Source organism: Sparus aurata, chromosome 23 (assembly GCF_900880675.1).
Source record: "Sparus aurata chromosome 23, fSpaAur1.1, whole genome shotgun sequence".
In the NCBI taxonomy this organism is placed as follows: Eukaryota; Metazoa; Chordata; class Actinopteri; order Spariformes; family Sparidae; genus Sparus; species Sparus aurata.
In genome coordinates this window covers 6814171-6840409 of record NC_044209.1, presented here as the reverse complement: position 1 = coordinate 6840409, position 26239 = coordinate 6814171, and the positions used below count along the sequence as shown (strand labels likewise).

Sequence of the window (26239 nt, the reverse complement as noted above, 5' to 3'; positions counted from 1 at the left end):
CGATACAAAATATAATTAACAAATACATCAGGATGTATCATTATGATAACTACATGTATTAAAGGGGCACTAATGTAGGAAAATAAAAACAAACTCAGAATTTTTATTTTTTTCTATATTAACAAGGTAATAATACCAAATCAGAAATATATAATATATTATAAAGAAGCTGTTCTCAGAGGAAACTGAGGTCCCCATAAGACTGTCTGAAGGTGGCAGGGTCCGCCGCATATAAACAAAGTACAACGGCATGACATTGTGTTGTCCTTTAAGGTCAATTTGTTTATTCAGTTTATTCAGTCATGAAAACAAAGAGAGTTTGTTTACTTAGTGTGTTATAAAACAGATCGTTCTCTTCTGATTGACATGTCTTCCCCCAAAACTACATAATGCACCTTTAACATTAAAGCGACTTGCACATGACTACATCAATAATGCAACAATATACCGTAAAATAATACATTATTATGAAATGGCCTATTCTGCATAACTAGTACTTTGACATTTGGTACTGTGGTATTATTACATAAGTATCTAAGTACTTCATCAGACACTGGTGAAAAGTGCCCTTAATGGTACAAACACACAGTCCCATCTAACACCGGTAGGAGGCGCCAGCGGACCATGTAATAACCAGCGGTGAGGCGTTTATTGATTTGCAGCATTTAGGAAATATTGTCACATAAACTGATTAATTAAACTCTGTACACCTGCTATTGTCTCACAGCCAGAGATACATAATGATATGTCCTATAAACATGTTATTAACCTCACTGCTGGGTGTGCGTCCCAAACAGATGATGGCAACTGAAAACTAAATTGGCCCAATTTATACTCAATACCTGACCTGTTCACGTTGAATAAAATCCGCCATAAATAAAGGTGATCGGTGATCGGCGTGGACGGTTGTCGCTCACAATTTTTCCCCGCAGATTCAAGTCTCATCGTGATTTTAAAAACGCGTCGCGACGCAAATCCGTCCCCGCACATCAGTGTCCGCGTGCCGAAACGCGTTTTAAAACCGCGTCGCTCGCGAAAAGTTGAACTTATCCAACTTGACTCCGGTGCTCCACTCGAAACTCTTCTCGTCGCCCTCCCCGTCGACGTTACGTACGCAGCCGTGGCGTGCCTACAAGCCAAATAACATGGAGTCCTCTGCCTGGCATCTTCCAGGGATCCATGCAAAAAACCCGAGCGGCGACTGAAAACGGAGCAAGTTTGTCCATGGGAGCGGTGAAAGCCTCCGGCGAGCATCATCGTCTCGGGGCGTAAAGAAAGCTTCGGCTCCGTCCTCAAAGTATGACGAACGGTGCTTAAAGAGGCAGCCTTTCACTGCGATCCGCAAAAAAAGCCAGGCCGATTTCAGTGAGTATTTGCACTAAAGGAGATCTGCAGCTTATGGGCGTTTGGGGTTTTTTTTTTTTTCTTAAAAAGGCGTTGTGCGCGGATGTATTGTTGTTGTAGTCACCTGACGGCGGCTGGATCGATATCAGCCACGTCCTCTGGTGCAACAGAGGCCAAACCCGTGGGACACCTTGATGTACCCGGGCATTTTGCTCCGCTCTCCACAGGGGCAGCAGGAGAGAGAGGACATGGGCCTGAAGATAAAGGCCACTTATTTATGTAACCATTCGGGCGCTCCATTTCATTCTTTAAGACCAGACATATTGTGAAAATGGGTCAGCCGGTCCGAAAAAAAAAAAAAAAAAAACTGCAGCTGGCATAAACACACCAAAAATACCGAGGACAGCCAAAACACGACACATTCTGCAGATTTGACACTTTCATGTAGTCAGAAATGCTCTCTGATCCTTCCTTACATTCTGGTCTGCAGGTTATTGCGGTAAGGATGGAACTTGTGAGCCATTAGAAAACTTTTCATTTGTTAGTGTGTGTTTGTTTCCAGAAGAAGAGGAGGCTGCAAGATGTAGGCAGGCTGGTCACCAGTGGGACTCCATACTGTTCTCTGGGGGGACTATGGAGCCAGAGGGGCGACCCCTAACCCCAGGGACCAGCTATGGGCCCCCACCCTTCAACTCAGCACAAAACCCCTCCACCCCCGACTTCCTCAACTGCACCTTACAGGTACGACATCCTCAAACGCGTCGTTATCATTGCATGGGGAGGTTGGTCTGCAGTGACGGGCCACATAGCCGCATACGCTTGGCCCAGATGTAGTAGCCAGGACGAGTGTGCCCTTGACACAGGCCTAGATCTGGACCAGCTGTGGCCCGTAACCCATTCCTGTGAGTGTCATTTCCGTCTGACGATAAGATCTGTAAATGCTCTGTTGTTGTCTTCGTCATCGCCTCCAGTCCTCATGTTCGCCAAATGCGAGAGATGGCCTCGTGTCTGCCAAACGCTCGTGGGGCCACGCTGGAGACGAGGGCCCCAAGCCGACCGAGGGCACCCAGCCCGGTACAGACCCAGGGAGGAGCGCACAGAGGAGATTCAGGTCCTCAGCCTTTCCTTCCTCCCTCAGCTGGGACTCTGACTCAGAGAAAGAGACACTAGATGGTAACACATGGCTTAATATCTTATAGAAACCTGTTGCACCCTTCTCAAGTAGTGAGTACACAGCACAGCTAGACGCAGTACTGAATCCAGCTAATACGTGTGATATATAATTGTTGTCCACTTACTGTTTTAAATGTTATTCAGTGTGCTTGTAGTCAGAAGTCTCTCATCTCTCTCTCTCTATGTAACCCGAGTATGCACTGTGGATTGTAACTGTTAAGCTGTGAAGTGATGTTCCTGTGGTTGTGTGTTTTGTGCGCTGTCGTGTGTCAGAGGAGGAGCTACAGCACTTTTCTAACCCTCACGGTCTGGCTGCTCACAGCCCAGGATCTCCTTCTTCTGGACTCAGGTGAGGAGGAGGTGCTGGAGGAAGAGCAGAGCGTTGTTTGGTGGTGACATCAGCTTTTCAGAAAATGGAAATAAACAGACTGAGAGGAGGCAGATTTTTTTTGGGAGCTTTGAGATATGAGCAGGGCCGTAGACAGGCTTTTTGAAGTGCTGGGGTCGGGACGTGTGGTGCCCCCCCACAAAACCTCCACTGACAAGAAATTGAAAGTTTATGAAAATGTTAGTAAATTCTTTCCATTTTTGTTGATGGGTTATTTGATTTAATCATTTACTGGTTCAATTAAATTGTCCTCAAGTTTTATTTAGATTGATTTGGGCTTTGTAGAAATTCTACTGAAATCAGCAACTGCATATAGACAGACTGCAAGTTTGTAATTTTGGGGAATACGCTTATCAACTTTCTTGCTAAAGGTCAGATGAGAAGATTGATACCACTCTTAGGTCTGTACGGTACGACTGAAGCTACAGCCAGCAGCATGTTAGCTTAGCTTAGCATAAAGATTGCCTCCGGGTTAAACAGCATCAAAAATCTATTTCAAATGACAGAGTCTCCAAATACTTGCATCAACATGGAAATTACCCACCACATGTTTGTTTCTAGTTGTACCCCCTCAGACTCCCCTTAAACCCTGCGACAATTGATCTGTAATTCTGACTTATTTCAGGTGCAGATGCTGCTTTTCTTGTTAGACATGTCACGTGGTGTTTTTCCTTTCCGATACTGCCCAGACTCGATAGTGAAGATGACCAAGGACCTGAGAAACTGCAGCACTTGCATAGTAAGACTGACTCACCTACCCCTGTGGAGGGGCACGACAACAATGAGAGCACAAACACACAAGAGCCAAATACATCTCAGCTTGGCCCAACAGAATGTAAGTACCGCAAGGAAGAAACGCGATCTGCCTGCGCACATGATATCTTGCTTTTTATCTTAAGGCTCCATTCATTCATAATTCTCCTCTTTTGTCTTCGCAGTGTCAGACAGTAAAGTCTGGAATGTATCTGAGAGAGCTGAGCTGTTTCTGGCCAAAGTAAAACCAAAGGAAGGTTGCCAAATGGAGGAGGAGGCAGACAATAGCGAGGGAGAGACAAGGCCCAAGGGAAAAGAAACGAAGGAGCCTGAGAGAGATGTGTACAGCTTCCCTGGAGACTCAGACCCCGAGAGTCCCCCTCCTGCCCCCTGGGCCCATTGCACATTCATTCAGCGGTGCAGAAAGAAGAGGGTGCTGCTCAGGCCCTTCTCTGGACTTGGCACCTTAAAGCGCACATCGCCTGAGACTGGCAAGCGGTCAAGAGCGAGTCCTCAAAAATCTAAACCTGCTGAGCCTGCACAGCTGAATCGGGGTGGAGGGGTTTACGATTTTGAAGAAGTTGACTTTGGAGAGGGAGCGGTGGAAGAACCGATCAAGATCAGAGACAGAGGAGGGAAAATAGACAAAGAGGAAGAAAGCGAGGTAGCGCCAGATAAAGAAATCTTCACCTGTGTGGAATGTAGCATTTACTTCAAAAAGCAGGTCCACTTGCAGGAGCACATAGTCGAGCACTGTCAGAGTGGCGCGGGGGGCGGCAGGCGGTTAGGGAAAGGCGGCCGTTTTCGGTGTGTTGAGTGTGGATGGAACCTGCCAAATCGGCTTGCGCTGGCAGATCACCACAGACGCCACCAGGAGTCCCGTCTAAAGATCTTGGAGGAGATTGAAAAACTGAATGAAAATGGGAAGGCAAGAGAGATTCAGAAACTTGACAGCGAGGTGAAGAAGCATTTAAGCCCCGACCCGACTATTGTGCAAGATGCAGCCTCGAATCCAGGCAAAGAGTCAGACCCAGAAATAGTCTCATCTCCACCTCATTCCCCAGCTACAATTTCAACACCAGACACAGACGCAGCAGTTCTCAACTCTGACGTGACTCCACCAAATTCAGTTCGATCTCCAGCTCAGGGCCGAGCCGTTTCTGCGTACCGCCGCCGCTTTCTCTGCACCAAGTGTAACTTCAGCACAAGAACCCCCCAGGCACTGGCTAATCACACCAAGACCCACAACAGGAAGAAACCTGCTCTCCAGGCCGACTCCCCATCTCCTGGTTCACCATCATGTTTGGCATCAACTTCCCTGGCCTGTGGACACTGTGCCTTCCTGACCTCAAGTCAAACTGTAATGAGGGAACACCAGAAACTTGCTCACCCTGGACAGGCCCCAGTCAGTGGGGCGCAGGCTGATGAGGCTGGCCAGCACTCGAGGTCCAGTGTTGGTACTCGAATTTCAAAACCCACCCTGGATTCTGATCATCTCTCCGGGTCTGGATCTGGATCCCTGCCCGACGCAACTCAAGGCAAAAGCCAGCAAGGAGTCACTGCCCCTGAGGACAGCACAACACCAGACAGCGCTGCAGCTCGGCCCACAGGACCGACGGTCTTCAAGTGTGCTGGGAACAGGAGATTCAGCAGAAGGGGGAAGACTTGGACCGATCTGGCCAAGTTTCAGCCCAGACTGGACGACGACAAGCTGCTTGGGAGTGAGGAAGACGAGCAGGATGAAGATCGGAGCGCAGAGCTGGACACCGAGGGTTCCGAGCCAAAGGCCGACTCACCTGTTGGAGTGAAACCGCACACGAGAGCACGATCAAACACAGGTGAGACTCGACATCGTGATCCACGCGGTAACATGAATATTCTTAGCAACCAGATTATTGTGAGTAATCAATTCAGAGTGTTTTGATACGGCATTAATTAAATTTGCCAAGAGCCGCCGTTCATAACAGCTCACTGGATTGTAGAACATCATAGAACATCTAAAAGAATGCTAATATGCTACCTAATTGCTGCTGGATGTGTTAAAAGGCGACTAAATGCTAACACTTTAGCTGTTAACAACCTTTACGAGGTGATATAGTGCCAGTACAATGCATTTGTTCAGCAACATTACAGCGTGACAAAATGTTCCTTCTAAAAGGTTTTAGTGTACACAAACCCTCATACAAAGCTGGTTAAGGGTTCATGTAAGTGATCAGATATCTGCAGCAGAAATCCAGCTTTGTTAGCAAAGTTATTTTGAATCCGTTCACTTGAAAAACTAAGCAAATAATTTTAAAAGCTGGGGAAGAAACAGTCCACTAAAACTGAAACTATACTTTGAAGTGTTGAGACACTGTTGAGGTCGAACCTATAACACAATTTAGGGATTGACTTAGGTCAGACAGACTTGAAATGCTTCCCAAGAGGCCAAAACCCACGATGCAAATACAGTATTTAAGTCTGTATTCTGTTTTACTGTGAGCAAGATTTTTCAGACTTTGCTCTCTTCACAGATGACTGCTCAGCAGAGCAGAGCGCGACGTCATCGCTCCCCCCCAAGAAGAGTGTGAAGGACGAAGACAAGCTGGAAGTGGAGAAAGATGGAAAGGTTTTCTTTTTGAGGAGGAGCAACCGGGTTACCGCTGCTGCTGCAGAGGTTGACAGTGACGATGACGACGACGACATTGACGAGGAACGCGTGCGGCGCTTCCTGTCAGAGGGCATCTTGGATGAAGACGACGATGAGATTGATGAGGACGCAGAGGCACTCAAGAGTGTGGAGAGGAAATGCCCCTACTGCCCCGATCGATTTCATAACGGCATCGGGCTTGCCAATCACGTGAGGGGCCACCTGAACCGAGTGGGCGTGAGCTACAATGTGCGTCACTTCATATCCCCCGAGGAAGTCAATGCCATAGAGAAGAAGTTTTCCTATCAGAAGAAGAAAAAAAAAGGTCAGTGGCTTGTTGCATTTGTTTCCTCACACTGTGTAGTAAGTCGGCTTTTTTTTATTGTCTTTTCCCTCAACCTTGACATTAGCCATAGTGGATTTCAGCTAAACAACCAATCTCTCAAATGCCTGTTTTTTTGCCACAGTAGAACAAATCCTGTGCAATTTGGAGCTCACCTCTCTTTGGACTTCATTTTGATAACCACCTGGGAACACTTTATGTGATCTGCTTTTAGAAGTGGCTACTATAACGTGAAGCAATCGTCTCCAACTTAGGCAAGTCAGAGTCACATCATAAATCTGAAGGCTTGCAAGATGATTGGAAACATATGTAATCTGATAAAAATGTATAATGGTATGAGCATGATCTGATATTGGCTTTGTTGGTGTGGTTCCTACTGCATCGTAATTATTATTTTTATTATATTGCCCTCAGACCATCCTTGCAGCCGACCAGTCGTGGTTTTAAGATTTTTTTTTTTTGGAGACAAAACATGATCTTTTCCTAAACCTAACCGACAAAGAGATTTTGTTGCCCAAAGATAAGTCAACAACTTCCAAAAATAATAAGTCAACAATAAAACAATAAGTTCGAGGCAGGAGACAAATCTCGATCTCCAACACAGCAATATCAAATATCTAAAAGGTATAATGTTAAGCCTGTTCACCATCGAAGGGCGTTAGCATGCTAAATTTTCTCATTAGCACAAACCACAAAAGCACAGCTGATGGGCATGTCATTAAGTCTGCAGGTAGTTCAAAACGAATGGTGATCTATCGAACATTTGTCGAAACATGTTACCCAAAACCACAAATTTAAGTCTGGTGTGGGAACTGGAGGAAAAGTCAGGGAATCTCCAAACGGAATGGGATTCATCCTCTGGGGACAATGACCATCTGTACCACATTACACTGTCCAATAACTGTTGAAATAATTGAGTCTGGATCTGTGTGGTGGACCAGCTGCCGGCTGTCAGACACTTTACAGCTGTCAGGTGTCATCCTCCACACTCAGTCTAAACTCCCACCTGTGTCGCCTGCCCTCCACAGTTGCCAACTTTGACCCGGACACGTTCAGTGTGATGCACTGCGAGTTCTGTAGCGCCGGCTTCGACACCCGGGCCGGCCTGTCCAGCCATGCCCGGGCCCACCTGCGCGACTTTGGCATCACCAACTGGGACGTTACCATCTCGCCGATCCACATCCTGAGAGAGCTGTTCTCCAGCAGGCCCGACCTTGTAATCCCCACGGCTCCCCCTCGGAGCCCCGGCTCTTCACTGGAGGAGGGCGAGGAGGACGAGGAGAAGGAACCGGAGGAGGGAGGGGAGGGAATCATTGAGGTTAAGCTTGAGGGGGAGACAAGTGAAAGGACGCTGAGCGTTACTGCTTCTGACACACAGCCCTCAGCATCTCCTGAACATTGCAAGAAGGAAGACAGTGCAGAAGAGTGTGAGGGTAAGTTTTTTTTTTATTGATCCATCCTCCCCGTGCGCCTTTCTTATCTGGCGTGTGCTTGTTCTGAAGTGTTTGATAGTAATGACCTGGTGGCTCCCGTCAGTGTTTGCACTTTGAACTTGGCACAGGGGGCGCAGACCTCAGTAATGGCACCTGGGGGGGGATGGAGAAGAGAAGACTATCAGACACGCATGAGGCAGTGGGGGAAATCTGAGTTCAGAGGCTGCTGCTGTTGATTCAAGTGCATCTGTGTGTGTTTGCTTTTTACTGCTCTTTTGTGCACTGTGTGAGGCGGGATGGTGGCTGTCGAGAATATCAGCCTCAACAGAGAGTGTGTGTGTGTGTGTGTGTGTGTGTGAGAGAGAGAGAGACAGAGAGAGAGAGCGAGAGAGAGAGAGAGAGAGAGAGAGGGAGAGAGTCCCCGATGCCCGTGGTTGATGTGGCACTCGGTGCATTTATCCCAACCTCCGCCTCCACTCGATTGGTCACGCCTTAGCTTAGCGGTGCATATGGGGGCAAAATGGCTGCTTCCACCTCCCCGTAGACCCAAACAATAGCGGAAAAAACTGTCTGGCCTCAGCTGCCGGGAGTCCGATGCACTGCGGTTGCGGACCGGTGAGTACCGCGCGCTGTAATTCCTGAGCACCGCGTGCCCTCGGATCACACGGCGGCGGTGCACTGCGCGTCTCGCGCCGCATCTTCTGTCACATTGTGCCCAGACAACAGCCATTAAAAAAAGTCTTTATCATGTGAGAGCGCGTCAAGAAAATCAGTGTCGCGCACAGCCATGCAGGTAGCCCATGACATGCATGTCAAAAGCTCATGAAGCGGGTCAGCGGCATTGTTTCGGGTGTTTCCGCTTCGCACGCGCGGATAGATTGTGATGATTTTTCCGCTCTCGTGATTTTTAGTAGTTGCTGCTCGCGCTTTCCTGAAGAAATTCTGCCCGTGAGAGGGGTCCGCTTCATTGTGCACGTCTGGGATGACGTCCAGTATTTTCCTCAATGCTGCAGGATCTCTTAAAAATTACCTACAGTTGCCCAATCCTCGCCATTTTACTTTGCTTTGATTTGTGATAGAGGACACGCTGTGCTTTCAAGTGCACGCATTTGTGCATGTTTTTCACCCCAAAACTAACAAGAGCGAGGCGGCTCGGGAGACGTGGTAACTTTGTGGACCGACGGCCGGTCGTAGGCAGTAATCTTATTACAACTTATCCGGATCAACGAAGTATAATCGAAAGTATCACTTTTTTTTTACTTGGAAGTGTCGGCTCGCCCCCTGTTACTCTGCCTTTGAATGGATGCAGAGTCAAGTTAGCGGTTTGCCACTTTTTTTTCCTGTTTCTTAAAAAAAAAAAGAAAGAAAAAAAGAAGAATAAATACGCGGCTTCATTCTGTAGTATTGTCTCCATTATAATAGCTGGTGTTATAACGCTGCGCTCCGAGGTGTCACATCGCCGCTCTTTTACAGTCAAGAGATGAACTGACAAGCGCAGAGCCGCCCACCAGACAAAAAGCATTGTCTGTCTCCACGTCTCTTTTGATTTACCGATTTGTCGCAGAAAATGGCACTTTTGTCCCAGGAATGCCCGACTGCGGGGGAACCAGGACTGCCATGTTTGTTTCATACAGTAGTGCAATTATGACTTTTTCATGACAGGGATTCATCACTTGGATTATTTTCCGTGCACAGAAATACGTTATTTTTTATTATTATTATTATGATGTGCTGCTACTGCCAGGGCTGATACATTCTGGGCAATGAGCTCACAAGACTGAGTTGATTCTCCTGCCCCTCAGCCTGCGTCTCTTTTTTGATTTATCCTCAAAGGACTCAGAAATACATTTTCCCGTGCTTCAAAAAAGGCTGACTTTATTTAGAAGGGTAAAAAAAAAAAAAAAAAAATCAGTGGTGAGATTTGATTTCTCAGACTAGGTCTTTCGTTTCGATGTGATTTCATTGTCGCGGTCACTTAATTGGCCTAATTGACGTGGCGTTTCTGCACTTTTATGGACGTTTCCTGTGATGTTTCAGGTGAGGAGGCGGCAGCAGCAGCAGCAGCTGAGGAAGAGGATGAGGAGCAGCTGCAGCTCCCAGCCCCGGATGGTCTGAGCTCGAGCCCCGGGAAAACAGGGCTGTGCGGCGCCGACACGGACGGCCTCTCTCCTGGGGAGGATGCGGACTCCAAGGGTGAGCGAGAAATACGGGAACGCTGACCCCCAGAGTGTTGACAAGGGATTGGATTTGCCACAGCGGAGCCTTATCATAGCTGTCAGTGGGGAAATTGTAAGAGTGACCCGAGGTCAGCTTTGAGGCGTGGTGACAGTACATCAGAGAGGGCCGTCCCAGGGGAAATCCTCGGAGGTAGACAAATGTATTTAGGAGCTAATGAGAGCCGCACTCACACTTGGCTGGTGAAGATGTAGACAGGGAGGGTAAGTGAGCTGACACGTCCTCTGGGATATCTGTGGCCTCTAAAAGAACCTCGGCCACCTGCTGTTGCTTTCAAACTTTTGCGTTGAGGCCGCGCTCGGATGAAACGGTGTAAGAATGCATTAACGGAAGCTTGCTTTGAAATAATCTGCTCTCCTGGTCTCTTTCGCAGCCCACAACTTGAAGTGCGAGGTGTGCGGAGCTCAGTTCGAGACGCGGCGGGGACTGTCCAGCCACGCCCGCTCTCACTTGCGCCAGCTGGGCATCAGAGTGTCGGAGAGCAGCGGCGCGCCCATCGACCTCCTCTACCAGATCGCCAAGGAGCGCAACATAGACGGCCGGACGAGCTCGCCTCTTCTGGAGCCCCCTTTGGCCAAGAACTCCTCCCCGTCTGCTCCTCACAAAGATGAGAATTTAGAAGACATGGACTTAGACGAGAAGCCCATCCATCTCTCCATCCTGGCCAAAGCAGTGAAAGCGCTGCCACCCTCCTCCTCCTCTTCCACCCCAGCACCTTCTCCTGTTGCCTCTCCGGGTCCGCCTCACTCCGGCTCCCCCTCCTCGGTAGTGAGGAAAGCCCCCATTTCCTCTCTGCTGCCCGTGTCTTCCCCCTTGCGCTCCCCGGAGCACAAGGTTGGGGGAATGAAAAGCTTGACCTCGAACCTCTCCACCCAATCCAACCTCACAGCAACCAAACCCCTCTGGGCCCCGCAGGAGAATGATGCACCCCTCAACCTCAGTGAGTTCCACTGCCTACGCTAAAGTCTCTCAATACTCTGTTAAAAGTTACTCCGCTCGGTTGATTTACTTGAGTTATTTCTTGTTCGTGTGCAGCACTGGAGGTGGACCCCACCAAGGACATCGTCTGCCAGCTGTGCGGCGCCTGGTTCGAGACGAGGAAAGGCCTCTCCAGCCACGCGCGAGCCCACCTGCGGCACTTCGGGGTGGAGTACTCCGAATCCAAGGGCTCTCCCATCGACCTCCTGAACCAGCTCATGGATACCGACGAGTTCAAGCACAAAGCCAGTGCTCTGGAGCTGGACAGCCACACGGAACCGCGGGGCCTCACGACCACGCTCTCCCCCCCGAAGCAGTCGCCCCTGCTGAGCCTCTCCTCCTCTTCCTCTTCATCCCTCCTCTATAAGGTGACCACAGCTGGGTCGGGGTCGACATCCAAAGCTACCTCTTCCTCTGCCTCGTCTTTACTTGGCCCACCCGCCAAGCGTATTAAGTCTTCTTCCATGCGGGTCTTCCGCCTGAGTAGCGGGGAGCTCATGGCCCTTCCACACAGTGAGTGTTGGTGGTGCCCTCCAGGCTGTCGCGTCACATGTTACGTCCTTTTGTAATAATGACATCTCTTTTTTACCAATGAGTGTATTTCCGATCACTTCTCTAACCCAACAGGTGAACCTCCAAAGGAAATAGGCTGCGAGTTCTGCGGGGAATATTTTGAGAACCGCAAAGGTCTCTCCAGCCACGCCCGCTCCCACCTTCGCCAGATGGGCATTACCGAGTGGTCGGTCAACGGCTCGCCGATCGACACCCTGAGGGAGATCATCACAAGACGGGGCCTGCCTTGCGCTCTTCCTCTGAAACCCCTCAAAACCCCGCCTCCGTCCTCTCCGGGACCTCCTCGATCACCTCTGTCGACCTCCTCCTCTCCCTCGGCCACCCTCCTCAGTCGCCTCCCCTTTGCCTTCGCTCGCCCCTCCAGCCCTCCTCAGCCGGCGGTGTCCAAGTCGAGCTCGGCTCCGCCAATGTCTTCTAGCGGGCTGATCCTCAAGTTGAAGCCTGAGCCGGTGCAGCTGGAGGTCACCACGCCCGGAGCCGTGGGGAGACCTGTCGGCTTTTCTGGCGAACCTCTCAACTGGAGCGGCTCTGACAGCATTCTCCCCCTCAACCTTGGTAATTTGAACCCAGAGTTTATTCTGCAAGGCATATTTAGAAATTTAAAGGAGTAGACATGTTGGGCTTTTCGCTTATTTATTTTTACTTTATTTTGCAGAATGTTAGATGAGGATATTGAGACTAATCTTAATCTTCTTCTTCTTTCTTAATCTCATGTCTGTTAACTAGATATTATGCAACCGACAGCCAGCTATAACGAGCTTGCATGGCTCGGCGGTGGTCTCCTTTGTTTATGCAGGTCATACAGAGACGTCAGTAGTTTCGTGACTAGTTTGAGATGACCTGCCTTCAAGCTATATGAGCCTTGTGACTAAACACACAGTAGTTGTGAGGAACTTCTGGCAGCTCCGGTTGTGGTTTAGGTGGGATGACCGGTGAGAGGAGCGACCGTTAGAGAAGGGTTAGGCTGTAGCGTCAGGTATATCAGAGCGGGAGAGTATATTTCATTGAAAGAAGAGCAAAGAACGGCTGTGAAGGCTTTTCTCGGTGGAGAAGATGTTTCACTGTTCTCCTGCTTGGCACTGGGTAAAAGATGGTTTACCAGCGGGCCTCACTGGTTGCGCTCCTGTGCTCCTGTTGATCTGATCGGTTGAAGTCAGCCCCTGACAGACGGTGATGGGCATATGGTCTATACAATCACCTGCTAAGTATTTTTTGATAGTGTCTGCTGTTTTCCGAACATTTTAAAAGGGCGACTTCCCAGGTGGTTCTGTGGAACAAACCATCTGGCCTGTCAGGTTAATTTTACAGGACGGTTTGCGTTTCTTGCCTTGGCCTGGAGCAAATTGTCATTTTTTTTACCAACGAGATATAATGTGTAAATTAGTGAGCTTTAGAGACGCTGATGGATGGATTGGGTTACTGTCTGACACAGTCAGGCTGGTGATGACCTGTCTCTATTCTGTATGCTAAGCTCAAATAGCCAGCTCTTGGCTGTAGCTTCAAACATACTGTACAGACAGGATAGTCGTATCAACAGTCCCTCATGGGAGAGCACAGGGAGCACCGACGGTTCAGAGGGTTTGGGTTTTTCAGGCTAGCAGTCCACTGAACAACGCAAATCTCCTCTCAGTCTCAGTATCACGTAACTGTCAACTTGCGAAACATATTCACAAATCCAACACCAGATATTCCTTTACAAGTCACAGTAAATTATTCAGGGGATAATTCTCTAAAAGCGCGCTATAATACAGTGCATATTGGCATTAAAGCAGTAATACTTATACTGTTATTACTTCCTTTGTTTAAGCAGAATCCTTGAAATAATCATCGACTTTCCCCGTCTGGTCTCTCTGTAGCCATGTCCCATGAAGCGGAGCCTACCAGAGACATTCGCTGCGAGTTCTGCGGGGAATACTTTGAGAACCGCAAAGGTCTCTCCAGCCACGCCCGCTCCCACCTGCGCCAGATGGGCATCACTGAGTGGTCGGTCAACGGCTCCCCCATCGACACCCTGAGGGAGGTGATGCACAAGAGGGGGGCGGGTGGCTCCTCTCATTCGGACCAGGCGGTGAAGAAGGAGTCGAGCCAGGGAGCCAACAGTCCCCTATGGGAGAGCACGGGGGGCACCGGCGGTTCAGAGGGTTTGGGTGTTTTAGGCTACCAGTCTACTAAATACCGCAAATCTCCTCTCAGTCTGCTGCAGTCAGGGTCCAGGCTCCATAAGCAGGGCCTCGGGTCCATGGGCACATCCGCCACCCCACCTGCAGGGAAGTACTTCAGGATGTCCCCGCTGGGGAAGAGGCCTCTGTCTGAGGACGCAAAATCAGCGGAGACTGGCCACTCGCCGCAACATCAGCTCAAGACTTTCTCACCTCTGCCACAGGATTTCTCCTTCAAAAGGAAACCTTCCCCAGACAAGCCTGGACACCAGGGTGAGTCCCTGTTATCTCTTTGTTTTTCATTATACTAATTATTATTCTTTTCACTTTCCCTCTTTCCTGTATATTTCAGACCCCAGCTGTGAGCTCTGTGGCTTCTACTTTGAGAACCGTAAGGCTCTGGCCAGCCACGCGCGAGCCCACCTGAGGCAGTTCGGTGTCACCGAGTGGAGTGTGAATGGATCCCCCATCGAGACGCTTAGCGCGTGGATGCGCAGCAGGCCGCAGAAGGTGTTGGAGATGCACCGAAGCTACATGCAGGGCAGCCGCTCCACCCTCAAGAAGGTGAGGAGAGGCAGGCAGCCGAAATGCTGGTGTTCCATTTTAGTACGATAACGCCGGTGAATGCATCGAAGGCTGTCGGACTTCATCTTTGGCCTCTGAGACTTCAGCGAAGTCTATTGTTGCAACTGTGGAGGGTTTTTTTTTTTTCCCCCCTCAGAGAAGAAATGTAAAGTATCAGTAGAAGGAGCTGTACCTCCCGCTAAGCGACGCAGCTATACAATCCAAGATCATAACCCACTGTGCTACTTTTTCTGACGCTCTCACTTTGCTCCCGGTTTCTTTGAATAGGCGTCATGCGCGGAGATCTAACACGCCTCAGCTGGTGGCTCGACAGACATTTTGTGTCTTGGAAAGCTTCAGACGTGTTGTCTAACAGCTTTGAGCCTTACTGTAGATCCTGTTTCTTTACACCCAGCGAAAAATCACAGTGGGGACAGATGCCAGAACAACTCAGCTATTGACTTGATAGTTGCCATAGTAACCAGGGTGCCTGGCAGCTTATGTTTCATCCTCAGATAAATTATGGCATGCTGTTGATAGAAGAAAACGTACGCTTTTTTTTTTTTTTTTTTTCCTTTTCTCTTTTTCTCCCTCCTGAATTAGTTTCTGGTGCATTTGCGTCACTGTCACACCTTCTCCCTGAGCTGTGATGTGACACACATACAGAATGGATCACCTTTTTTAAACGTCCTTGTAATCAGATCGTAAAGGTTTTTGCCATACTGGAGAGATGAATGCATCTAGCCAGTGCATATATTTTTTTACTGTTAGGCCTGTATCGAAGGAGCAAATCGTCACTCATTGCACAAACTTACCATAGAGACCATAAGTGGTTTTAAGGCTCGGCACCCGGTTGTCCATCCCTTCCTTGTGAACGCGAAATCTTAACACATGTAGGGAATTTCATTACATATGGCGGGAACCTCGACTTGAACTCAAGGACAAAGTGATTTGATTGTAGTGGTTAAAGGTCACTGTGACCCCACAAAACACTCAAGAATTCATAGGCTGATATTGACAAAATTTTACTTGACGACGTTATGACTGTGACGTCATTGGGTTCTGCAAAAACACTTTCATGACTATTATTTAACGCCATAACTCAGAGGTGAGGTGGACAGAGGTGTAGACTGGCGGTGTTCGTTTTTGGTCGGATACTGAACCGGTGCCACGTTTCACAATTTGCAGCTTGCGGGCTGGCCACACTGGATGCTCGAGCAGTGCGCGTGCCAGGCATAATGTCTTGCTTTTCATTTCGGCGTCCGTGTTACCAGGTTAGAAGAGCCACATCGCCTGCGTTGAGTCGCAGAGACACGTGCGTGTCAAGCGAGGCTGCAGCGGCGCCTCCTCTACAGATTCGGAGTCTCACCTATTTTACAGTGGCATGCGCGTGGCTCTCAGCAAAAGTAGACCTGAGAAAAACAACCTGTAGACAACGGTATCGACATCACACCAGCGCTTGACTCCGGCTTTAATGTCTGTATCCGTAGAACATGTCACAGACGGGAGGAGAATACACACAACAGGTGAAGGGCAGGTTTTTCTTTCTCTCCCTCCCGCTTTCTCGCTCTTTAAACAAGGGCGAAGGAAATCACGTTTTTCATGTTTATTTATAATTATCGAAGGCAAACTCCCTGTAAACACATGGGGCAGGCAGCGCTGCTACGCTGCCTATGTGGACACACATGTCAGCAATGCAGTGTGTGGCGAAAAATAGAGAAAACGTCATCATTATTTCCCTTAGTCCTTTGGTAACGTCTTCGATTGTCCTGTTTTTGTCCCAAACTATCCAAAACCTAAAGATAATCAACTTGCAGTTAGGGCTGAAATAAGTAGCAAACTAATTTATCAGTCAGTTTGAAAGAAAATGAATCGTATGAATGTGAAACAGTCGCTGACTCCAACTTCCTAAACGTCAGGATTTGCTGATTTTCTTCGTCGTTTATGAAGGTAAACTAAGGGTTTTTTTTATTACGATTTTTACCTTTTTGTCGAGTGAACAATTCATCCCTGTAAGCTAATCAGCGGATTAATCAGTAATGAAAATAATCGCTGATTGCAGCCCTACTTGCGATGATGAAGAACAGAGAAAACCAGAAATTATCCGCAATTATAGGCTGGAGCTCTCGTGTGCTGCAGTCCTTATTACACCGCTTATTCAAAGTAGCTGGAACTGTTTATGGTGTAGTGTTCATAGTTGCATCACAGGCGATGAACATGCGCATTAGTACCCTAAAGTCAGAAAATAAAACATTAGAAATGATGAACTGGTGAAGTGAGTGATTTGAGAAATGTGTTTTATTGAAGAAGCCACAGTGCTCAAACAGTCCTGCACACGCTCTCGGGCGGTTTTATTTTCAAATGCACCCCCTGGCCTTCATGAGCAGACGAATGGTAAATGGCTTTACTTGTAACTATTATAACTATCATTCTTTTTCACTAGTTATTACCAGAAATTACGGTTAATGACGGAAGAAGGCCAGTAAGTGGCCTTACAGCCCATCCATTCACTCTCTAAAGCAGCCCGCTGACACAATGACTTGAAGCACAAACCCAGCATGTAAAGATCCCTCTAATTGTCGAGCTGGCAGATCCTAATTGGGCTAATGATTAGCACTTTAATAACGACAGGGGCACTTGAGAGTTTAGCAGTTATGAATGTATACGGTATGTTAAAACATGGACTGTAGTCATTGGGTTACAATTATACAGAATGGAGCAGCTGCCTAATTGGTGATTAGGATCTAGACATTTTCAATTCCTTGTGAATGATTAACAGCCATATACCTACTGACCTACCCACCGACATATCATTTAGATGTTGGGGCACCTTTGCAAACTCCTCATTAAAGGATTGGTGTGACATACTTTTGCATCAAGAACCTTTTAAATGGCAACTAATAAACCTCATATTTTAAAGATGTAGTCGATAAAACAGTTTCAAAGCCCCCTCTTTGAAATGATAAACTATTATAGTAATTACCTCGTCAAAATTCTTGATACAGCAAATCAAAGTAGCTCACATTAAAAGCCATTTATTTGCTTTCTCTCAAATGCTCGGATGAGAGGATCATCACCACTCTCACGTCTGCATAATAATTTCAAAGGTGCAGCCAGTTAGCCTAGCATAGCAAGTAAGTCAGTGCATTAGCTTGAAAATATTCTGGCACGTGAAACACCAGTGCATAGTTGTTTACAGAGCCAGGCTAACGGTTTCCCTCTGTTTCCAGTCATTTTGCTAAGCTAAGCTAAGCTAACCTGCTGCTGGAGGTGGCTTCATATTTACCTGACAGACATAAGAATGGTGTCAATCTGCTCATATATTCTCAAGTCCCAAAATATGATGAAAACGGATGACTGGTAGGGCTGCATAATCCAGCGTGGATCCAAATATGTGTCGGGTACACTTGGAAAAAGGTGAAGCAAGAAAATGCTTCAAACAAGAAGGCAATGCGGGCAACTCCAAAAATCGGAAAAATGAAACGAACAAAGACGGAAATTGTAAAAAGCCTTGGTAATTGCGCCAGGACACAGCAGCTCAAGCGCTGATGTAACGCTGATTAGAAAAAACTCATCTCTGTCCTTCTTCCAGAAGAGCAGCTCACCCCTCACTGCGTCAACGGATTCTGATCATATCCTCCCCATCTCACCACAGAAGGCCTCCTCTTCCTCCTCTTCCTCCTCCTCCTCCTCCCAGTGGTCTTCGTCGTTGGCCGTGAGCCTGGTGCGACCGCTGGGCCGCGACGTTAGCCAGGGCTCTTCCAAGACCTCTGAGGGCGAAGCTGGTACCAGTCCACTGGCCGCTCCCTTCAGGCCCGGCCGCAGCAGTCCCAGCCTCTCGCGGCTCGCTGGAGGCCTCCCGCTTCAAGCACAGGTGGCACGCAGTGAGCTTAATGTCCGCCTGCCCAGAGGTACGTCAGGACACGGCATATGTTCTTGCTTTCATGTGCTCAGCCAGGGACATATGCCTGCATGTATCATACACGGGACATGAATTCATCTTTTTTAAATTACTGCTATGCATCAGACTTAACTCGTTGTTGTGTGAGGCAAGGGCTGACAAAGGCATCAATTTCTGTGAGGACTGCTCAACTAACATGGAAACCAATTGGTCAGTCACATGGGCACAGCCATCTCTAGGCACTGCTCTACAGAAAGATCAGCAAATATTATACTTAGCCTACTAGCTAATTAAGCTAGATATAAGTACTTAAAATATTACCAGTTTAGCCCGTTTGAATAAGTCCAATGATCCAATAATCCTCTTCTTATAGGCCTAGTGCTGACATACTGTAGGAATTTACATGCCGAGGAGCGACCTGCCAAACAATAAGAATACACAATACACAATACACTTACAAAAAAAATGTGATTGTAAATGGCAAGTGGAAACCAAAAGAAGGCTCTGTTTCATTAGGCTTGCTAAGCTTCTGAGCAAAAACCACCATTTTTAACCATTTGACTTTCAACCAATTAGCAATTAACTTTATGCTAACCATGTAGCTGTAGGGATGGTCGATGCACTGCACACCTATTCGAGAGATTATCTCGAAGTTTTGAATAATCATTAAAGGAGACCAATTCCTTTTTAGCTTTTTCTTTTCCTTCAGTGGAAAGCACTGGCATGTACGAGCTGACCAATCAGAGCTGATTGGGTATTTGGGAGGGGGCCTTAAAGACACGGGAGCTAAAACAGAGCATTTCAGACGGTGGAGGAACACAGTGCCGCAACACTTGACAGTATGAAAAAATGGGTGTGTTTCTGAGCACTAAAACATGTAAACCTGTTCTAGTAGTAACCCAAAAATAAAACTACAAACCTGATAATTAGCTTCATATGTCACCTTTAATGTTCCCCCAGAAGATGAATCCCATTGATTCTTCCTTTAGCGCCACCAACGTCGATATTTGTGGTTTTGAGTTAAAATGTCTCGTCATCCTCTCCTGCGAGCATGTTAGCATACTGACATTAGCAATTAGCAGCGTCAAAGAGTCGCCAACATGACTGCAGATTTTGAAAAACAGCCGACTGACCGCACCTACACAACAGCAGGAACAACGCCGGTACAAACTGTACTTTAGATGCTGGACGAATGAAAGGGGTCTGTTGTGCTGAAAGAAAAAAACACAAAACACTCAGAGCTGTGTGGTTTATCAGGGGAAATGAATGAAATGTTGGGAAGAGAGCCACAGCACTGTGCTAGCCTTCACTGACAGCAAGTTACCTTTTATCCTTTATTTTTATGACATTGAGATGACTTGCATCATTTATTTATTTCATGTCTTTTGAAGAGCAGTAAAAGCGTCACATTTTCACAACGCATGCATCGAAGAGTGTTTTTACAAAATGAACCTTGCAGGCACAAAAGTGTTCAGAAAAGAAAAGCTCCCAGTGTTTTTCGGTGCAGCTCCGTTTTGCACTAACCCTCCTCTCCTTGTTAAAGGTTTTGAGCGTCGGCCCTTGAAGCACCCATCTTTCCCAGATGGAGCAGAGAGGGACAGCGGCCCTCCTAAGCCCCCCCGCACAGGCACCGTCCCCGCCCTGGTGCCCAAACCTCCCTCCTACCCACTGGTCAAACTGGTGGGCAAGTTCTACACCCTGAAGTGCCGGTGAGTGTAACCTGTGTGTGCGTCGGAGCGGGGGGCTTCCCAGCGCCCATGAGAAAAATGTTCCGGGTTCTTAACATGAGATATTTCGAGACGACAGCTTTAATAGAACTGTCTGGCTAAATTTTTAGATAGTCTCGTAATCCCCGAGCAGCAATCCCCACCCCCACCCCCTGCTGAGCGCTACTCCACTTTTAGTCGCTAATGCACTATTTTGAGAGTAGTGAATCATTTGGGATTTTCAGGCAATAACTTCTGATATAACCGCAGTAGGAAAGTTTAAACAGAGCCTGCTGCTCCCACAGGGAGGAATTTAACGCCACCAGTTTGTGTTTTCTTGCTCTGTGTGAAGACTTTTTCGGGCCGCAGTAGATGTAGGTAGTTGACCGTGTTCGTCTGCATAATTCCCAGCTTCACTGTGTGTGTGCTCTGTCTCTCCGTCAGGTTCTGCGAGGTGGAGTTTCACGGTCCGCTGTCGGTGCAGGAGGACTGGATCAGACACCTCCAGCAGCACATCCTCAAGATGAACTACAACAAGCCTGCTGCTCCCAAAGCAGCCTCTGCTGATGGCCCAGCCCCGGTCCAAGCCTCCACCTCTACCTCTAGTACCACCTCTACCACACCTGTCCTCACCTCCACCCCGACCCGCACCACAGCCCCCAACAGCCGCTCCCCTACGCCTCCAGCTGAGTGTGCTCCGCCTGTCACTGCCACAGAGATAGTAAAAGTCTCAGAGGAGCAGCCCACCCCGCCTCCAGCTTCTCTTGCCCTCCCCACCCAGACAGTGTAGGCTCCGATTCGTCACTGTCGTTTGACCCCTTTTAGTTTTTCCTGCCTTTTACAGTTTTCTTTTCGTCCATCCGTTCCTTTCCTTTGGCCTTCACAAAGTGTTGTTGAGGAGGAGTGTTTCCCCTCCAAAGAGCCCTACGAGCACCTTCGAAACAGCTTTCTAGACTGTTACCATGGGAACGAAGCTCTCCCGGCTTATCTGTGCACCGGGGACGGATGATTGTCGGAAGTGTCCAAGGTTATGCGGAGAGACGAACCGATGTTTTGTGTTTGCCTTGTTCATATTGAATGTCCAGGTGATGACGTGGACCGTTGCTGTACCTCTCCCCCCATTCACCGGGCGATTTAGAGGTTTATGTAGCCCTTTAGCAAACTCCAACTTCCCACCTTTCCCCCCCCGTCTACCGCAGTTTTGCCCCCCTCTCCCCTTACGAGCAGTGCGTTACTGAGGCCTGCGAGACTTTGACCATTTCTATCAGCATGCTGGTAGCGCTGGCCTCAGCCTCTCACCCAAAGGTCCTGACTGAGATTAAAAGACATTTAGAATCACGCTAGTCTTGTGATCAAGGCTTCAAAACATGTGGTAACACTAAGTGTTAAAAGAGGCACTTTCAATGCTGACATTGTCACTGAGCACTTACTCAAACGTCCATTTTAAAATGGGCGTAATCTGACAAAGACTAATTCCGATTGGTTTAAGGAGCAAGAAGCGGAAGCACACCCAAAAAAAGGGAAAACCCCCCTAGTTAACTTTATAATGTAATATTGACCCCAAGATATACATTTTGTTTGAATGTAGCTTAAAGCACTTACTAAAGGCATATATGCACACACCCATACACAATCAAACACGCCCCATGTTACAGTACCACTGGTTTTCATGATGTTACAACTACTCCACACTCTGCTGTGTTCAGCACATAGGGCTGCTGTTGTGTCCAAGACACAGTTTCTTTTTAAAGGGCCAGTGTGTAGGACTTAGTGGCATCTAGCTGGGAGGTTGAAGATTACGACCAACTGAATACCCCTCAAATCACTTTTCTCTTCAGAGTGTATAGGAGCACCTATGATGGCCTGTAAAAGACAAAAGCCCCTCTCTAGAGTCGATGTTTGGTTTTGTCCATTCCTGGTTACTGTAGAAACATGGCGGTGCAACTTGGCGGACATTCAGTAGATATAAAAGGCTCATTCGAAGGTAATAAAACACAACAATTCTTACCTAGTGAACATGAAATGAAACATGTTTGAACATCCAATCATTACGTCCCAAAAAATTTTTAATTTGGAAGTTGTGCCAATTCGGACATCCCAGCAATATCGAAACATGTCGTTTGCCATGAACAGGATTAATCAGCTGTTCTGCTGAAGTTAATGTTAATGTACACATTGTGCAATCACAACTCTGAAAACTGAAAATGATAAGTCATCATAAGACACAAACTCCTGTCTCCTGGGTGGAAGTCGTGATGGACGAAGACTTGACTCTTACAAACGCTGCAGGCTTAAAGTCAGTGACACGGGAATATCATTTACATGTAGATAAACTCTAGTGTATGAATGTGCTTTTTATATTTCTAAATTGGACGTTGGCTCTTTTATGATCACAGTCAACTACATTGTCAGTCAAACAAAGGCACACGCATTTGCTTTTTTCACACCAATGACGTGATGAATGTGTCCTGGTTTGTAAGAGGAGGTCTGACTGGACCATCAGACGGGGACCATTTGTGACCGGGGACAGGGTGTCTCCATCTTACCAGTGTTTGCTGGGTTGTTTTCAGGTGATTATACACTTATGAAAGTATAATAGCGCATATTATATTCAGTATAATGCCAATGGATGCCCCTAAATCCTCCACAGTGGACCTGTTTTTTTTTAAATCTCCCGTTCTGGATTGGAGAAGCAGGGCCATTAGAAAACATTCAAGGTCACACATTTCAACTCGTTTCTGCCTTTCTCGACCCAAATCATTATTTATTTATTATTATGCATCTGAATGTGGTAAGCTAGGTCATTCTAAAGCTAAAGTAGAATGTTTTAAAAAATAGGTCAGAGCTGCACTTTTACACAGGTGCACGATATGTGAGTGTGTGTGTGTGTGCGTGGTTGCGTGCGTGCGTGTGTTAGTTTGTATGTTAGTGTACATACATAGCAAACGTGCATTTGTTTCCCCATTTTTAAAGAGACGGACAGAAGTAGAACTGCTTGATAGGAAGACGCCTCCTTTGCTCCGAGTGAGCTCAGTGTGGCAGCCTGTCTGTCGGTAGTCTGATCAGGACTTTAATGCATCCGTTCACGCGTTGGGATGTGCCAAAGAGTCTGTTTACTTCCTTGTCTTGCCTCTCGAAGAGCTGTTTACATTGGACCTGATGGTGGAGGAAACTCTGCACAGCTATCGAGTTCTCCGACGCTCCACACTGAACAATGGACTGAACCGGCGGTGATCTGCATCCACTAACTGCACCGCCAAGTTCTCCCCCCCCCCATCCCACCCCACCCCGGTTTGAAAGACTCGGGCTCCTGGAGCGGCTTCACGGGACTCATGTCGTTACTGTAGGGTTAGATTTTACTCCAATTAAACACGGACACAAAACCAAACCTGATTTTCACGCGGGGGCTCTTGAGAACTATCGGCCCCCCCCCCTCGGTCCAAACACAGAAGCACGTCCGACCTCCTGGTGGGCTCCCGAGGCTGAAGTCTTTGCTTCAGAGTGCGTTCATATCAACCCACAGCTGAAGCAATTACTGAAGGGTCCATGTAGGCTGACGACCTTTTAAAGTTGGTTGCCCACGTTGGAAACATGACTGTTCGATCCGAACCCCCTTTTATGGAGTATAGATACATACTATATAACTACATGTACTTAAGAAGCTGTTGATGCTAGTAGAGCCATCAGCAGTTCTATTAGCAAAGGTAGTTAAAAAAAAAAAATAAGTGATCTTAATTCCTCTATCGTGATTTTGATTTAAACCTTTGATGCTATGTATTTTTTATTGCTCTGTGCATTTCTGTATTTGCAGTCCTGCAAGGTGAATCTTAGAGTATTTTTTATTTTTACCTGTTAGTCTCTCCAAGCTGAAAACTTTTGGTGCTGGTGAGATGGTCGCAGGGTTCGGGAGGGAGGTGGCGAGTGACTGAACGTGAGGGAAAGGAGGAAAAAAAAAAAAAAGAGGAACAAACTAAAGCATTTTAGTGTGATTGTCACGTCCTGGCATCAGAGGACTCTAACGAGGAGGCCTTAAAGGGGGACCACTTTGCACGGTGAGATGTGATCCTCTCTCTGCATTCACAGGGTAATGGATGCTGCAGCCTGTTGCAGGTGTGTGGCTGCGTTGCTGCGTTATAAATGTGAATCAGAGGCCGGTGCGTTACCCTTTTAAGATTAACTGGCTAAGCCTCAGCTGGTGTAACTGGCTGTTTTGTGTGTATGTGTGTGTGTGTGTGTGTGTGTGTGTGTGTGTGAATGAATGCGTAAAAAAAGACGGTGAGATGAGGAGGAGGATGATGATGATTAAGAAGAAGAAGAAGATGCAGTTGAGGAAAGAACTGTACTGTACACAAAGGGTTAAGTTTTAAGTGAATCAAACTCCAGAACAAAACAATAAATGTGATTTCAATTTCAGACTTTTTTCTTCCATCATTGTGACATCGCAGCGCATCGTCCGTCCTCGCACCCTGCCCTGTTTAAAAAATAAATTTGCATCCAGTTGTGCAAAGTTCCGCGGTTGTACTGGGTTTTGTCCACCAGAGGGAGGCACAATATTAATCCTAACGTTCGAGACGTGGTTAATCCGAGCACATCCGACTAGACGGTGGGGGGGGGAAAAACAGGATAGTCGGGGGACCTTAATTGACCACAGTGTGGAAATTCTTTTTGGCTGGAGAGCATGCATCTGAAAAACAGAACGATGCAGTTAATCGCAGACGGTCATAAAAGACGTGGATTAAGAGCTTTACTGTCGCCCTTGGAAACAGAAGTTGACGGAACAAAATAATTTAGTTGCTACTGGAGCTTTTGATCCAGACAGGACTGAGAAACTCGTAAAGGGCTCGGAAAGACAGAAATACATTTAAACATACACAATTGAACTTGCGTATGGCGATCACGCGATATGACTGGGAGCCCCCAGAACAGCTACTGAATGGACATTGTGCTGAGATTTACAAGAAAGTGTCATACATTCCTACACTGATGGTGTCTGCCATGCGAGGTGCCGACCAGCACATCAGGAGCACTTTTTTGGGATTCATTATCTTGCCCACTGACACATTCCAAGACCAGGGGAATCGAACCAGTGACCTTCTGATAACAAGACGCTGGCTCTACCCCTGAGCCACAGCCTCCACTACTGGTGGCTCGCACAAAGATTGAGCTGTAATTAAGTGCAGAGAGGAAAAAAAGGCAGATTATATTTGGAGTTCAGCCGCTGCAGACGGACTCAAGATTCCCCCACACGTACTGCATCCCCTGCATCGTGTGCCACTGCTGAGGGATGGCCGCACAAGTGTTTTTAATCGTCTGCTATTGGTGTGATTGAAATGACATAGGTGTGATTACAGTTTATTTATTGGAAGGAGAAGACTATTTGCAATGCGAGGGGGAGTCAGTCAGTGATGAACCCGACTCTGCGTTTTCCTTGACTCACCGCTCTCATTACATCATGTATAACCCCCCCCCCACCCCACTGTAAGCTGCCTGTCTAGCACCAAAGGGCCCACAGAGACAGTGTTGGTGACTAGCTGGCAAGCGAAATGACAGATATTGTTTCTCAGGAACTGTTGGAGCGTGAATATTGGCTTTACATTCATCAGGCGGCCGTGACATGACTTTGAATGAGCGCTAATGTTGACCTTGCGTGCGCTGGATGTGTAAACGGGCAAAGTCAACTAATGCAGGTTTATCCGTGCGAGGAGGTGCTTAGCTTCTGTGTGTGGCTGTGTGGTCTTTGAACGTCAGACAGTCAGTGTTTCCCAGATGTGTTAAACTACTGATTATTCTTCACGGAATCTGGTGATTGCGGAAGCCTGCAACTTGGCGCGTGGCTCAAATGTTGCCGGATTAAAAGAAGAGGGGGAAAAAAAAAGAGCTCTTTGTTTTTGTTTAATTCAAGTGCTCTTGCCTCCCACACGGCTGCAGGGAATTTACGCTGTGGTTAAAATATGTCCAGTCTCTTTCAGTGTCCCCCCGTAGAGACTCGGCCAGCAAGCGCCATGCCGTCCTCGTTCTTTTTTGTGAGCAAGCACAACACAGGTGCCCTGCGGGGCCCTT

The 26239-nt window shown here is 47.5% G+C and overlaps 1 protein-coding gene and 1 long non-coding RNA gene across 3 annotated transcripts; one reads left to right on the top strand and one right to left on the bottom strand.

Annotated features, from left to right (window-relative positions):
- The first annotated feature begins 1950 nt into the window (after positions 1-1950).
- On the top strand, positions 1951-24592 carry wizb (WIZ zinc finger b). 2 transcript variants are annotated; one of them, XM_030407630.1, is made up of 16 exons: positions 1951-2085; positions 2316-2517; positions 2791-2866; positions 3595-3740; positions 3844-5496; positions 6172-6612; positions 7659-8063; positions 10101-10256; positions 10672-11238; positions 11334-11789; positions 11904-12404; positions 13706-14281; positions 14361-14572; positions 18228-18483; positions 20017-20182; positions 20624-24592. In XM_030407630.1, exons 1-16 carry the CDS (start codon positions 1978-1980, stop codon positions 20967-20969), a joined length of 6267 nt encoding a protein of 2088 aa, XP_030263490.1. In that variant the 5' UTR covers positions 1951-1977; the 3' UTR covers positions 20970-24592. The 2 variants fall into 2 exon arrangements, with proteins under 2 accessions (XP_030263490.1, XP_030263489.1); XM_030407629.1 differs by having other exon boundaries at positions 18165-18483.
- LOC115575503 (uncharacterized) lies at positions 7069-18228 on the bottom strand. Its single transcript, XR_003982678.1, has 2 exons — positions 17859-18228; positions 7069-8216 (listed from the first exon to the last, which is right to left on the bottom strand). It is a non-coding gene; the product is annotated as an uncharacterized LOC115575503 (long non-coding RNA).
- Positions 24593-26239: the final 1647 nt, after the last annotated feature.